The 15,011-nt window shown below is 38.8% G+C and overlaps 1 protein-coding gene across 1 annotated transcript; it reads left to right on the forward strand.

Moving 5' to 3' along the window:
- LOC104883162 (nuclear pore complex protein NUP133) lies at window positions 1-14,085 on the forward strand. Its single transcript, XM_010667632.4, has 8 exons — window positions 1-438; window positions 1,823-1,947; window positions 2,060-3,889; window positions 5,631-6,343; window positions 8,131-8,280; window positions 10,291-10,624; window positions 11,832-11,899; window positions 13,050-14,085. The coding sequence occupies exons 1-8, from the start codon at window positions 233-235 to the stop codon at window positions 13,596-13,598; spliced, it is 3,975 nt and encodes a 1,324-aa protein (XP_010665934.1). The 5' UTR covers window positions 1-232; the 3' UTR covers window positions 13,599-14,085.
- The last annotated feature ends 926 nt before the right edge of the window (window positions 14,086-15,011 follow it).

Here is a 15,011-nt window from a genome sequence, read left to right on the forward strand (position 1 = left end):
ACCACAACAGAAAATTCAAAGTTTCTTCTTTCTTTCCTTCACAGCTTCACTTCACTATAACATTAACACTCCTATGCTTTTTGAGGCTTTGAGCTTCATTCAACCTTCAAAATCAAACCTCCATCTTTCTCTCTCCTCCACCATTCCCCTAATTCCTTCATAAAACCCTAAAAACCCTCAATAAACCCTTTCTTCTCTCCATTTCTCTCTCTAAGTTCGATTCTTCCCCAAAATGTTCTCTCCTTCTTCGCGGAAGAAATCGACTTACAGTTCCTTGAAAGACCGAAATGTCAACCAGCAGAAAACGCCGTTGTTCGATTCGTCACCGATAACTCCGGTAGCCGGTAATCGCAATTCCATAAATGACGGTTCTATCCCTAATCGTCCTCAAAGTGGTACTCCTGCTCCTTGGGCTTCTCGTCTATCTGTTATTGCCAGGTATTCTCTAATTAATTCAACTTATCTATGAGTTTTAGTAGTTTTTGTTGCTCATTTTTAGTTTAATTGCAATTTAAGTGTTTATTTGCATAGCTATTGTATGTGTGGCAACTGTTGTTTAACTGATTTTAGGCGATTTTTGTTGAACTGATGGTGGTAACTAGTTAGCTCATTTACGGCTCGATGTCGAAGGACATTGTGTTTAATTTAGATATACTAGAGCGAAATTGTAGTATTGGAGCTTCTAGAATGAGTATGAATTAGTTGGCTCATTTGCGGCTTGATGTCAAAGGACATTGTGTTCAATTCAGATATACTAGAGCGAAATTATAGTATTGGAGCTTCTAGAATGAGTATGTATTAGTTGGCTCATTTGCGGCTTGATGTCGAAGGACATTGTGTTTAATTTAGATATACTAGAGCGAAATTGTAGTATTGGAGCTTCTGGAATGAGTATGAATTAGTTGGCGTTGGTATTATGATAGGAGTTAATTATGTATTATACAAGTATGTTATATTTGGCGGCGAATATGCTGAATTAGTTGGTGACTTGGCTTGTTATTGATTGCTTAACTTTTAATTTAACTTTTTGACATTGTTACTAAAGCTGTAGGTAAAAGGAAAGCGGTCATGAATTTTTCAATTTCATATCTCAATTAGTGTGTGAATTGCTTTAGCAATATCCCGTTCATGTTGGAGGTGTTTTTTTAATTTTATGGTGTTCTCGTTCATAGAATGTTATGTGCAAACTGCAAAACATGTACTCAGTGAGTCAGTGGTGATCAGAGTCCTGAAACTATTTGGAGTATCCCAACCTATTTAGAGTTTCAAGTATCATCTCATACCATAGCTTTCTGAGCTGATGAGCATGATGGCTGTGTGGCCTGTTTGGTATACGCATTGGCCTTTGTAAAGCATGACCGGCAGTTTTTCTAGCTTTTATGTCCTTCCTAACCTTTGTATACTATCCGCACCTCAAACTTGGTTCCTTTTGGGTATAATGTTTGTGGCTTGCTGAATGCACAAATTTGCATTTTGTTTACTCAGAAATTCCAGTGGAGAAGTGACTAAAACTCAGTAGCTGATAAGGACATAGGCCTGTTGTAGGGGATTGTGTTTTGGAGCAACTGTTATTGTTGGAGTCACCCTAGCTGATATGCTTTACTAAATGTGGAAAACCCATCTGGTTTAAATGTGGAAATCCTTTGTTTGAAAGCTGTTCATCATGGCTTTTCAAGTTCAATATTCTTTTAACTATCATCTAGCTTTTGCTTAGATGCTGCTGCAGTTTTCTTCTTCCCTCTGTTGTTGAATTAACTGCCGTTATAGTTGCCAGTTTGAAGTTAGGGTAGTGTTAAACTAATCGTTGTATGTTTATTGGCAGAATCCCTTCGGCAAAGAAAAATGAAAAGATGGAAAATGTTGATCTACCACAGCCTGTGTATGTTGGAGATTTTCCACAAGCTGTTCATGATGAACAGACAAGTTTCCTGCGGAATTCGGTCCCAGGTTAATGATATGAGTTTGTCTTTTCATTTACAAGAACCTTGCCTTTTCTGTCTGCCTTTTGTGAGGTTGATATGTATGTCTGAGTGGGACACTGTTGGAATTGTTGTGGCAGGTGAAGCGTGCATTTCTGGTGGGATGGACAAGGAAACTGGGTTGTCTTGGATGATTTGCGGAAGTAAACTTTTTCTATGGAGTTACCTATCACCTGCTGCTTCAAAGAGATGTGTTGTTCTTGATCTTCCAGCAGATGTATCTGATATTTGCAGTAGAAATGCATACCTTGGTGATACTTGGTTGCTTTGTCTCATCAATTGGGACAATGTTCACCAGAGTAGCAGTATAGTAAATCAGTTGACCTCAGCTGGAGTCATATTATGCAATCAAAGAAGTCGAGCTATTGTATACTGGCCTGATATATATTCAGATGACGGTGCGACTCCAAGAATCAGTCTTGCATCTTCTGAAGAGCCAGAGATTATTTCTCCAATGGGGCATGGTAGGAGTCCTCCACGTCAACTGCAATCAGAAAATAGGCTTGAAAGGCTTTCGACTAATCCGAGCTCTTTTAATTCCTTGATTGCATCTACCATCCCTTTCAATCACCATGCTTGTGTTGCACTTGCCACTAGTTCCAATGGTGAACTCTGGCAATTCATCTGCACTCCTGCTGGAGTTCTCCGTCAAAAAGTATGTGATATCCTGTCAACTTCTATTAGTGGCTATAGTCATCCGTCAGGGAGTAAGGGGTATCCAAGATCTCTTATATGGCGTTTTCCATCCCTCTTGACTGGAAAATCTAATAGGCAGTTTTTCGTATTGACCGATCATGAAATACAGTGTTTCAGCATTCAACTTTCACCTAATCCAACTTTGTTAAAAGTCTGGTGCCATGAAATCATTGGCACTGATAACGAACTAGGAATTAAGAAGGACTTGGCTGGTCAGAAGAGAATTTGGCCTTTGGATATTCAGGTCGATGAACGTGGTAAAGAATTAACCATTCTTGTTGCTATATTTTGTAAGGATCGTCTAAGCAGTTCAAGCTACACAGAATATTCTCTCTTAACTATGCAATATAAATCTGGTTTAGATGAAACCTCAAAGGACTTTACACAGGGAAGGGTGTTAGAGAAGAAGTCCCCTATACAGGTTATTATTCCAAAAGCCAGAGTAGAAGAGGAGGAATTCTTGTTTTCAATGAAATTGAGAGTTGGGGGTAAGCCTTCAGGATCAGCTATCATACTGTCTGGAGATGGAACTGCGACTGTGTCTTACTTTTGGAGAAACTCAACCAGGCTTTACCAATTTGATCTGCCATATGATGCTGGAAAAGTTATTGATGCTTCTGTTTTCCCTTCGACTGATGATACAGAGGAGGGCGCCTGGGTTGTACTGACTGAGAAAGCTGGAGTCTGGGCAATACCAGAGAAGGCTGTATTGTTTGGTGGAGTTGAACCTCCAGAGCGAAGCTTGTCACGCAAAGGAAGCTCAAATGAGAAGTCTCCTGCAGAAGAAAATAAAAACCTTCTGAATGCAGCTGGTGTATCTCCTGGGAAAGCTGGTCTAGATGCTCGGGATGTTGGTGGCAAGCAGAGATCTGGTTTTACAGGGGTTGCAGGCAAGAATGCTCAAGATGAGGAAGCAGAGGCTCTACTTAATCGTCTGTTTCATGATTTTCTCTTGTCAGGTCAGGTTGATGGGTCTCTTGAAAAACTGAAAAATGTCAGGGCATTTGAAAGGGATGGAGAAACTAATGTGTTTGCTCGGGCAAGTAAATCAATTGTTGATTCTCTGGCTAAGCACTGGACAACAACTAGAGGTGCTGAAATTGTTTCCTTGGCTGTTGTTTCAAACCAACTTATAGAGAAGCAACAGAAACATGAAAAATTTCTTCAGTTTTTGGCTTTGTCCAAGTGCCATGAAGAATTGTGTTTGGAGCAGAGTAAGTGTATTCCTCCTACATGCAGGCTACGTTGTTTTTCCTGTAAATTTGGATTTGTAGTATTCCAGTACTCTTTTTTAACTCAATTTCGTCCAGGCTCGAGGCCGCGGACGGGAAGTTGTTTGTCATTTCTGTCTGGTTTTAGTGAGATTGGAAATATCTACACGACCCCTACTATTTGCCTCTTTTCTTGACTGTGGTTATGAATTAAAATCATGAATGAGATTTAGTATTGGAAAGTCTACTTCAAATGTTACATGACATTCCTACATGACCAATGTGGGCCATAACATTTCGGCTAAGCAATTCTAATATTTTTTCCATTTACTCATAGGAATTTCACACCAATCCACTTGCAAGTAATGGTAGCTACCACTTTACCTCTTTTTAAATTTATTTACTTTTGTTCTTCAGAAGACGAATGTGGAATCTGAGTCGATAAATTACTGCATTTTTCTCTTGTTTGAATATGCTTGGCACACTTTCTGGTCAACCTGTCTCTAAATATATGTACTGGGGATGAAGCATAAACTTTACATAGCCTGTTGTACTGGTTTGATTTATTGTCAAATACAAACATTGGGTTGTAGCATTTTATATTAATTTGTGTACAGGATGTAAGGAGAAAGCCCTTTTTACCCATAGATCAAAAGCATTCTAGCAACTGTTCTTTATCTGACTGCTTAGACAGTCTTGACTACCCATTTGGAGATGGGCTCTTTTCTTAGGAGTATATTGTAGTCTTTGTTGAATTCTACTGTGACAGAATTACTCTCAGTTGTTTATATTGTTGGATGAAGTAGTTGATTGGAATCTTGCATTTCTTCCTCGCTTTTATAGTCTTATTAAGGAGCTCCGCTCCCTAGTTTACTCTTGCATCCCTATTCCCCATCAGAGTTGTGCTCGAAGGGATAAAATGCAGACAAAATCACTAGTGTTAAGTTAAAGCCAGGACGACACTATTCTTCATTGACTCTGATGCCTTCGTATAATGGAATTAGTGGGTATGAAGAAGTTGGGGAATATTAATGGTAATATGGTATATCAACTCACAATGCCTTGTAGATTCCAGACATTTTTTAATTAATGGCCTCATGGGTCGTATTTTGAGAATGTGAGAACAATGAAAACATGCACTTCAAGTGGTTGGTTTAGTGGAATGCTTCCTTCTTTTCTATAAGAAAGTTCTTGGTTAACTTTTAAGTAATGTGTAAAAGAACTGCCATTTGTATAATATCATAGATATCTATGATATGTGTGCTGAAGTTTAGTAATTTACTCCTTTACAAAATGAACCACTCCTTTCCATAATCTCTTTCCTCCTCTCTCTCTCTCCCCTCTCCTCTCTCTCTCTCTCTCCTCTCTCTCTCTCTCTCTCTCTCCCCCTCCCTAGTTCTCTTTCTATTCAGAGTGTTGCTTTTGGTGATAAAATAATTTCATAAATATGCTAAGTTCATACAACTAAGCAATAGAAGAAAAACTTACAGAAATCTGTATGTGGATGATAGATAGACTTCAAATTTACAAAATTGATAATATATTCAGAAACTTCTCCTAGGTTATTTAAGGGTATTGCTTCTTTTCCTCTTTCTCTTTCATCTTTGTTTTGTCTTCTGTGTTTGATATTTGTTAGTTTACTTGCTTTTCCTTTTTCTTTGGGCTACAACATGCCAAGTCTGCATTGGTCTATGTTTTCTCGACTGAGAATGGCATAATCAATCTGGCATGATCATTTTTGTAGGACATGCTCTCCAAATTATATTGGAAGACGGTGAAAAGCTGATTGGCATGATTCAGCTTAGGGAATTACAAAATATGATCAGTCAGAGCCATTCAAGCTCCCAGCACTCAAGTGCCAATGCAGGAGTTTCAGGCTCTTTATGGGATTTAATTCAGATTGTTGGTGAGAGAGCCCGCAGAAATGCTGTTCTTTTGATGGATAGGGATAATGCTGAAGTGTTTTACAGTAAGATCTCTAACTTGGAAGAGGTATTTTATTGCTTGGACAAGCACTTGGATTACATTTTAAATGTGGGGCAGCCATTTAAAGCTCAGGTCCAGCGAGTTTGTGAATTGTCAAAAGCATGTGTAACTTTGATCCGCAGCGCTATGCACTATAGAAATGAGCACCATGTGTGGTATCCACCTCCTGATGGCTTGGTTCCTTGGTATAGCCAGCCTGTTGTGCGCGATGGGATCTGGAGCGTCGCCTCTTTTATGATTAAGATTTTAGATGATTCATCTGGAATTGATCTGTCTATTAAGTCAGATATATGTTCCCATCTGGAGGTGCTAGCTGACGTTGTACTAGAGGCATACGTTGGTGCCATCACTGCTAAAATTGAGCGTGGGGAAGAGTATAAAGGCCTCTCAGATGAGTATTCGAGAAAAAGGGATGCACTTCTGGACTCTCTCTATCAGCAGATCAAGGTCTTTGTGAATGCTAGATTTCAGGTTCGTTTATCTGCACTTTACATATCAAGCGATTATTATTGGAACTTGGAAGCCCAATTTAGCGTTATAATATGCCTATTTCCAGCTGCTTCTTCTAAGAAAAAAGAATACATTAATAATGGACGAAGATTCCTCTAAATGCTTACTCAAAAATGTCCAAGAAGACTAGAAATGCCATTGTAAGATGTGCACACCTGCTCCCCCCCTTCCCTCAAAAGTCTGTTTACCACAAGAAGTGAACTTTGTGGCTTGACATAACTATTGTGTTTCCTTAGTGGAAAATTACTAATTCTCTGGTTCCTCTCATTAATGTTATATCCAAGAATTATAATCTGATTGCTAATATTTAATGAATACTTCTCCAATCTAGTTTGTTTGCTTAATTTTATGTGCTAATAATTTAACTCGATCAGTTTTACTTTTTTTTTTTTCATCATTTTCAAAGTCATATTGTTCAGATTTCTTTTGGAGTTTGGTCAAGAAGAGAAAATAAGAACATAGTCTTTCTTAGCTAAGGACCTTGGCAAAAAATCCATTGACGGTGTTCCTATTTGGCACAATATACAGATTTTACATGTTAAAGACTGGTAAAAGCCATCCATATCCATCTAAGGATGTCATGTGGTGGTGGATGGTTTATCTCGATATCTCATTTGTGTCAGAGACTATGTACCATGAAGTGAGTAATTGCTGAGGGGAATAGGTGGCTGTGGGGAAAAATAAGGAGTATCATACACATCAACCTGCTTAGTAATGAATGAATAGTAATGCATAGCTGAAGAAGGTAGTTTTTTTCTAAATACTTGTGAACCTAGTAAGCTGAACTCTGCCGAGTTTGTACTTGCCTTCATTTTGAGTGTTCTTAGGCTTCCGAATTCTGAATTTTTGTCGTTCCAAGCCTTAGTTATCTTGACAGAAATACATCACTAAGTTGATTTTGATGGTGGTAAATTGGATGTTCTAGATTGGATCCAGTCCAAAATATGCCTGGCTTGAAAATCTGAGTCTAACCAGTCCAAGCTTTTCACAAGTTCAATCCAAATTAATGTTCTTGAGTCCAAATTTTTGAATTGAGATTTGTTTTTCTCGTTTTAGGCCCAACTAAACCTTTCTTTTTTACTGAAAAAAATAATTGAACCATTTTGTCCCAATTAATTTTTGGAAAAATATTAGAGATAGAGTTTAATAACATCTTCACGTATTTTAAAAGTGCTGTAAATAAATTTTAATAACTTCTAAATCATATTGTTTTCTTTTCGATAATTATTTTTATGGAGCATATGCAGACTCTTTTTCCCCTTCAAAACTTAAGATTGGACTTTAAACTCCAAAAGGACGAGTACAAGTCCAGCTCGCACTATTTTGGACTCAGAAATTTGATTCCATATCCAATTCAATCATTTTGCCTCTCCAGTCTAGTTCAATAAGTTTGAACTGGATTAGACTTAATTTGGGACATTTTCAAGTGCACTTACACCCTGAATTTTGATAGCTTGCTTTGTTTCCTTCAGGTCATGTCTTTTTTAATTGTCAGGAACACAGATGTAACTTCTGTCTTATCTAATGAGATGGCCTGAAAATGGGGACAAGTGCAAGACTGCCTTATTAATGTTTAAGTTGCAGTTCAAATCCCTGTTTGTGTGTCAGTGTTGGCTTGTGTATGTTTATCACAATTTTTGGTCTTGTTAGGGCATGATTAGTTTGATTCCCTCTCCCACATTCATGGAAATAGCAAATGAGTGTCTTCAACTGCAGAACTAATTTCTTTACAACTTCTAATTCTGCAGGATTCAGGTGACGAGAAAGAACAGAAAGACATGATTCTTAGAGAACTGTCATCAAATTTGTTGTCTGTGGCAAGGCGGCATGAAGCCTACCGAACTCTTTGGAACATTTGCTGTGACCTCAATGATTCTGCCCTTCTTAAAGATCTTATGGTATGATCATTGATCCCATGTTCAAGGATTGATCTCATACGAACTACTCGCTTTTACCCTTAAAAGGAAGTTACTTGCTTACTAGCTTATTTATAAACGTTCGGGTGCCTTTCGAGGGTTCCCGAACTTATTCGAAAGCCATTCCAATTCGATTTCACAGTAATTAACTGATCATAACTCGACTGGTAATTGAATTACTACTTTTAGTAAATGAAAAATGATGGCGGAAATTGAACGGGCGACCAAAGGGGATCAAATCCCCCCGTGACCCCCCCTAGGGAGAGGAACGCCCTCATTTAATTTCCTTGCGAAAATTGAACGGGCGACCAAAGGGGATTAAATCCCCCCTATTTTCCTTAAATTGTTAGATCCCCACAAGTTTTGCATTGACTTTTTTTGCTTCTTAGTTTTTAGATGTTGCTGGATGTTTCCGTTGTTGAAATTTATCATGATCTGGAAGCTTCCCACTCTAGAAGTCAATCATTAAAGTATTTTTCACTTAGTTACGTGCTTAGGTCCGATCAATGTTTCTGAATCACACCTAATATTTCGGACTTCAAACATTAAACATGTTTAAGTGGATATTGTAGATTATAAATTATGTTATTTTTCAAAGTGAATGACCAACCTTTAGAAGAAACCTTATGTCTTCAAACGATGTGAGAGAGGGATGTTTGACTGCAATGCAGTTGTAAGCTCAACTTCGGCACAACCTTATTCCTTTATTGCTATTGGAAGGAATATAGTATCAAGTTACGTGCTATTATGCTCGTACTCGCCACTTTGCCTTGCCTTACCTTTGGTGACACGACAGGCCCTGGAACGACCACAAAATGTCTCTGACCTGGCAAAATAAAAACATGATTAGGCTACTTCCATAATACTAGAAACCCAATGGACATAAATGTCATATTTTCAGTCCCTGATCAGTCTTTTGATGACTCAAAAAAGAGGATTTCGAAGTTGATTTAGGGTCCAATCCCTTCGACCCTTCTTTCTAAATGGGGTGCCTGGGGCACTTTCTCTTTTCATTTCGTCGTTGCTCATTCCCGTTAAGCCAAAGTGTTTGGCCTTCTCTTGTCTGTGCTCGCTCACGCTTCGCTGCATCAAATTATGATCTAGTGGATATGAAAGAGAAAAATCTAGGGTTTGAATTTCATGTGAGAGGATAGCATGCTGTATTGCCAATGTCACCGACTTGCTTAGAAGGCTGGTCATTAGTTTGCAGAGAGGAAGTGGTCATTGAGTGCTATTTTCTCAATCGTAAATCCGTTGTATCTTGTATGCACGCGAGAGGTGTAGATAAGGTGAGTTTCTTATAAAGCAAAGAACAAAGATGTAAGGGTGTACTTTACCATGGATTAGTTGAGATTATTTACTTGCTTTAGTTTAAAAGCTGCAATGGTGATTTCTTTCTTTAAATGTGTTTTATCATGGGCTTTTTGAGTTTCACCTCCAAAACTATCATTGTGTATAAATTTGAGTTCAATTTTTGTAGGTTACATAGTCTCAATGGTGTATTCTTTCTTTAAGTGTGTATTACCATGGGATTTTTAAGTTTCACCTCCAAAACTCTTTTGTGTATGGACTGCTACTAACCGAGAAGAGAAAAAGGTAGAGGGGAGATCTATTAGAAAAGTGGGGGAGTGTGGAAATTGGTCAAAGATATGCTTTTGCAAGTGTAATTCCGTCTTTTTGAAAAGTAGCATTTACAGGTTGTGTGTTTGAAGTTTGAACAAGTACTTTAGCATTTAGAGCAGCTTCACCTGCCAAATGCTGAACATATCCCTTGTACTTGGAATAAGGATGCTGATTGATTTGTATGTAACTCTAATAAATTGCTTGACCTTTGAACTTACATTTACTGTGATTCTGGTAGTTGGGGTCTGCATTACTGTTTGGCCTGGAAGAAAAAATTCTATATTTATGAAACAGTTCTTATTTTAACTTCTAATCTTTTATATCTCGCATTATTTGTGTCAAACCTTAATAATAATTTACGTTGGGCAGAATGAAAGCATGGGACCAAGAGGAGGGTTCAGTTATTTTGTGTTTGAGCAATTGAATGAGAACGGGCAATTTCCAAAACTTCTGAGGCTAGGGGAAGAGTTCCCTCAGGAGCTTGTCATTTTCCTGAAGGATCACTCAGATCTTATGTGGCTTCATGAAGTTTTTCTTCATCAATATTCTGGTGCTTCAAAAACTCTTCATGGCCTGGCCCTTTCTGGAGATGAAATGTTTTCGGCTGCTGAAAAGGAGACAGAACTAGATTTGAGGAAAACAGTATATACATTGCCCCAGAGGAAGCGTCTTTTGCATCTATCAAAGATAGCTGCGATTGCAGGTTTGCCTCTATGCCTTGCATCGTACAACACGTTGCTCCTGTTTTTCTTAATATTTCAATTTCAATGCTCCATCCAATTGCTTTCTGAAAGAGTCAGAATCTGTGTTTTTGATTATGTGCTGTGGTTGTGCCTGCATAACTTTATCTTAGTGTGCATGTATCGAGGGAAAGTCTACAGAGAGGAGCAAAGGGAGAAGAAGGGATGAAAAGCTGCAACTATAAAGTTCATAGTCTCTGTAAAATCCCCTATCTGGAGTGACAGTGCTCTAGTAGTGTCTTGATGGTCCTTTCATTGATTACAAGCTTGAAATTTGCTACTTCACTAAGTAGGGCAGGCTTGAGATTCTTCGTGTCATAGTTTTTGTAATTTTTTATGGGCATAGTTGTCTTTAGCCTTTGTTTGATTAGCAGTATGTTCTTACTTCAATTAGAGGGGAGTGGAACTTATTTGAAATACTTAGTGCACATGTTACTCTTTCCTATATAAACGCTTTAGGTGAGACGAACTTAACACTGAGTGTCTTTGTACGGCCCTCCTTTATTGTGCAACTTGCTTTGTGATGTGGTCACCTATCTAACTTCCTTGTGGGCTAGGGTGGTGGGGTCTTTTATGAATTACTCGTCCTGAAGACTCAAAAGAGTTGATAACGGGGTAGCTGATGTGTCCGACTGTTTCTATGAGAGCAGCTTGCCCTTTTGTATTACTTAGCTTGAAATTTACTTCCTGTGTTATTTTTTAATTGCAATGTTTCCCTTATTTGGAAGTTTCACATTAATTGCAATGTTTCCTTGTTTGGTAATACCTTTTCTCTATCTCTCTCTTATCACATGGGTCCCACTTTTTTCCTATCTCTATCTGTCTCCTCTTCACATAGCTTTCTTAAAAAATGTATCAAGGGTTATGTTGCAATAATAATAGAACGGAGGAAGTATATTGTATCTTCTTTTTCAAGGGAGAAAAACAGCTTAGAAAGAACAAGCAGTGGCAGCTAGATCATAGGATTATTCAATGAGGTTCTGTTCATTGAGGGCTATCTGTCAGTCTGTCTTACCTTACCCATCTTTTCTGTAGTGTGCTTTTTGATAATTCGATCTAAAACTTCGTTGGCCCATTGTTCAGAGTTCATAGTTTCATGCGACCTGTTTACTTGAATTTAGTATCCTGCACAATTTCTCTAATAGATTAATAATATTTACAATTTGACAGGCAAAGATGCAGACTATGAGGCAGACATAGAACGTATTGATGCAGACTTGAAAATTTTGAAGTCACAGGTACCTTCAGATAGAACATGTTTACTTGAACATTTATGATAAGTTTTGGGGCAAGGTCTTGTGGAACTTGATGAGCCTAATGCTTTACGCTTCTAATTCTATTAAACATGAATCAAATTTAAAATATGGTGCTTGCATATAGACTTCCTTGTGAAAGCTGTTCCAATCTTTACAATATGTCGGGAATGTTTTTATTTTTGTTTCTCTATTCGGTTTTCAAAACTAATTTACTCCTTCCATAGTTCCAGTGTAGTAACTGTTGCCTAGAGTGTCTGACCAATTATTTGTCAAGCAATAAACAGTGAAGTTACGAAAAATCGATTAAAAGGTAGCCTATGAAAAAGATGTTGAATAACCTTAAATACTTAAAAACTTGAGCTAAATACGGAAAAATATTTTTTGGTCTGATCAAAGAGCTTTTGGTCAGACCATTGGACAGGAAAGCGGAGTTTCTGATTGGTGTTAGTTATTACATTGAGTAGTAATAGTATTGGTGTTTTGAAATTTGAACAAACAAATAATAGTAAAAGTCAGTTGAGTGTCAAATATATTGGAGTGAAGGGAGTATTACTCTACGCTGTAATTTAACTGTTCTTCTCTATTCCTAGAGCCATTTTACAGAATATAAGAAGTATAATGTAAGGACATACCCGTCAATTGCTCTTCTCTGTTTCTTAATGTCACACCACTGTCATCTATACACATCAGTCCCACTGGCAACTCACCTCCTAAGTTTTAGAAGAATCGCTCTCAGTGAGCAACATTATATGCGAGGTTCTATTTATTCACCCTGATTATCTTATAAGAAAAACACACATCCGTCTTAGCTAGCCTATAAGCAACCCTCACATCATTAGATTCATTACAAAACAGTAGCTGTTAAAATTTTTGTTTTACCTCTCGAAAATGACTGCTTTGATAGACGTACTATCATCGCCATTTCTGTTGCCACCTTATGCATTGTTAATTGACTGCTTGATAACTACTTATATATTTTCCACCTGTTCCCAAAACCAAGCAACAGAAAAAATAAACTTTTGGAAGTAGTTGGATCTGGCACTTATTGTCTATCTACTTCTTTGCTTGTACTGCACATAATTTTGCTACTTGAGCTGCGAATAGATGGTTGAATGATTTCTGCCTATTGCAGGAAGATATTTTGAATCTATGTCCTGATGACATGGAGAAGCAGAAAATTGGACACCGACTCCTTCCTCCTTGGGATCTTGTTAGATTGTGCCTCAAAGGTCAAACACCAGAGCTATTGTTAAGGGCTTTTGATGTGTTTGCTTGGACTAGCTCCTCCTTCCGAAATTCCAACAAATCACTTTTAGAAGAGTGCTGGAAAAGTGCAGTTGATCATGATGACTGGGAAAAACTCTATCATTTCTCTATCGCGGAAGGATGGAGCGATGAGGACACAATACGGGTTCTGCAGAAGACTATGCTTTTCCAGGCAGCAAGGAGGTGTTATGGGCAGGAATCAGAAATGTACGATGGAGGCTTTGATGAAGTGTTACCATTGAGGCAAGAGAACACTGAGCTGCCAAGTATGAAGGATTCTGGTTCTTCTGTTGAAGCAATTTTGATGCAGCATAAAGACTATTCAGATGCTGGCAAGCTAATGCTGACCACCCTGATGTGGGGAAGTGCGCAAGTAGACGTTGGTGGGAAAGATGGGCCAGTTTCAATGGAGTAGTAGGCTAGTAGCAGTTGGATGATTGTGATAATGTAGGAGAGCAGTTTTGTATGCTGTAACTGAGGGTTAACATAGCTTTTACTGTATATAAGTGATCATCCTTAGTCCTGAATGGCTCTGCGGACGTACTTTTTGCTGGAATCTATATATAAAGAGAAAAGGAATTGGAATTATTTTGTAGTAACCTGCACGTAAATTCAGCCAAGTGAGAAGTTACCTATGGAAGAATTATTCCTAGCATTTAGGATTGTACGTGAAAATAGTTAGTTAGATGACCTTGCAGCCTTGCGTTCCCCAAAATGCCAATGAGGCACCATCTTTTTATCACAATGATATTATGTCACTCTTAGTTGTAATTTGATGTGTTGTGAAACAGCTAACTTGTACCTTTTAGCAAGTTTAATATTTTGAGTTTTGACATCCTTGTACAAGTACTAGATTGTGATTAAAACCCGATAATTAAGTAAAATCACCAACTTTGATGACATTTTTACTGTATTGTTGCCATAGTTGTAATACATCAGAATCTTACCCTCACTGAGGGTAAATTTACCAATCATAGTACATTATTGTCAGACTTTGCAATGGTAAAAAATGGCAGAATGTAGATCAAAATGTATTTGTTTTTTTGAATGGAGCTTCCAAAGAACCCCAATAAAGCTTGTATTAACATTTAACAATTCGTCCTGATTGTGTTAACTACACCTCTCTCTCTCTCTAAAATTTTCTCCCTTCAAACCCTACAACTTCTCGCCGCACATCGTAAACCCTAGCGGGCTCGACTGTCGCGTGAGCCACCGCGGGCTCCTCACGCCGGCAGTCGAGCCCCGCCTCTCTCTCTCTTTTTCGGTGTCTCGTCGTCTGGGCTAGCTGGTGTCCCCATCCCCGTCGTCGCTGGAAGGTGTTCCCCCTCCCGTCGTAGTTGGTTTCCCCCCTCCCCCGTCGTCGTTAGTTTTCTCCCTCCCCCGTCGTTGGTTGCTTGCGTCCCCCTCCCGCCGTCGTCGTCGTCGTCAGGTCCTTTCTCCTCGTTGGTTTATTGTGTTGTTTCCCCATCCCTTTGTTCTTTGGTTTTCAGTCGAGTCCGGGCATCCCCCTCCCTTTACCCTGTCCTGGTTTCACGGTTTTCCGGTTGGGCCTCCCAGTCCCCTTTCCCCTTAGTTCGCGTTGGGCCTCCCTATCCCCTCCCCCCAAGTTTCGCGTCGGGCCTCCCTATCCCCTCCCTCCCAAGTTTCGCGTCGGGCCTCCCTATCCTCTCCCCCCTAGTTCGCGTCGGGCTTCCCTAAGTGGGCTCCTCCTACGGTTGTTTATCAGTAGTTTCAAGAAGTTTATCAGAATGTTTCTTAAAAGTTTAAGGGTCAATTGGTTGGATAAGGCATGAGGTTTCAACACAGTCAAATTTGTGGTCTTTTTGGA

The sequence above is a fragment of the Beta vulgaris genome, chromosome 9 (genome assembly GCF_026745355.1).
Source record: "Beta vulgaris subsp. vulgaris cultivar EL10 chromosome 9, EL10.2, whole genome shotgun sequence".
Lineage (NCBI taxonomy): Eukaryota > Viridiplantae > Streptophyta > Magnoliopsida > Caryophyllales > Amaranthaceae > Beta > Beta vulgaris.

Bases quoted from the DNA above. Each gene is read 5' to 3' on its own strand.
- LOC104883162 (XM_010667632.4), top strand. From the start codon at position 233: ATGTTCTCTCCTTCTTCGCGGAAGAAATCGACTTACAGTTCCTTGAAA. The intron at 3,890-5,630 runs GTAAGTGTATTC...TCATTTTTGTAG, and splicing joins AGAATTGTGTTTGGAGCAGA to GACATGCTCTCCAAATTATA. The intron at 6,344-8,130 runs GTTCGTTTATCT...CTAATTCTGCAG, and splicing joins TTGTGAATGCTAGATTTCAG to GATTCAGGTGACGAGAAAGA.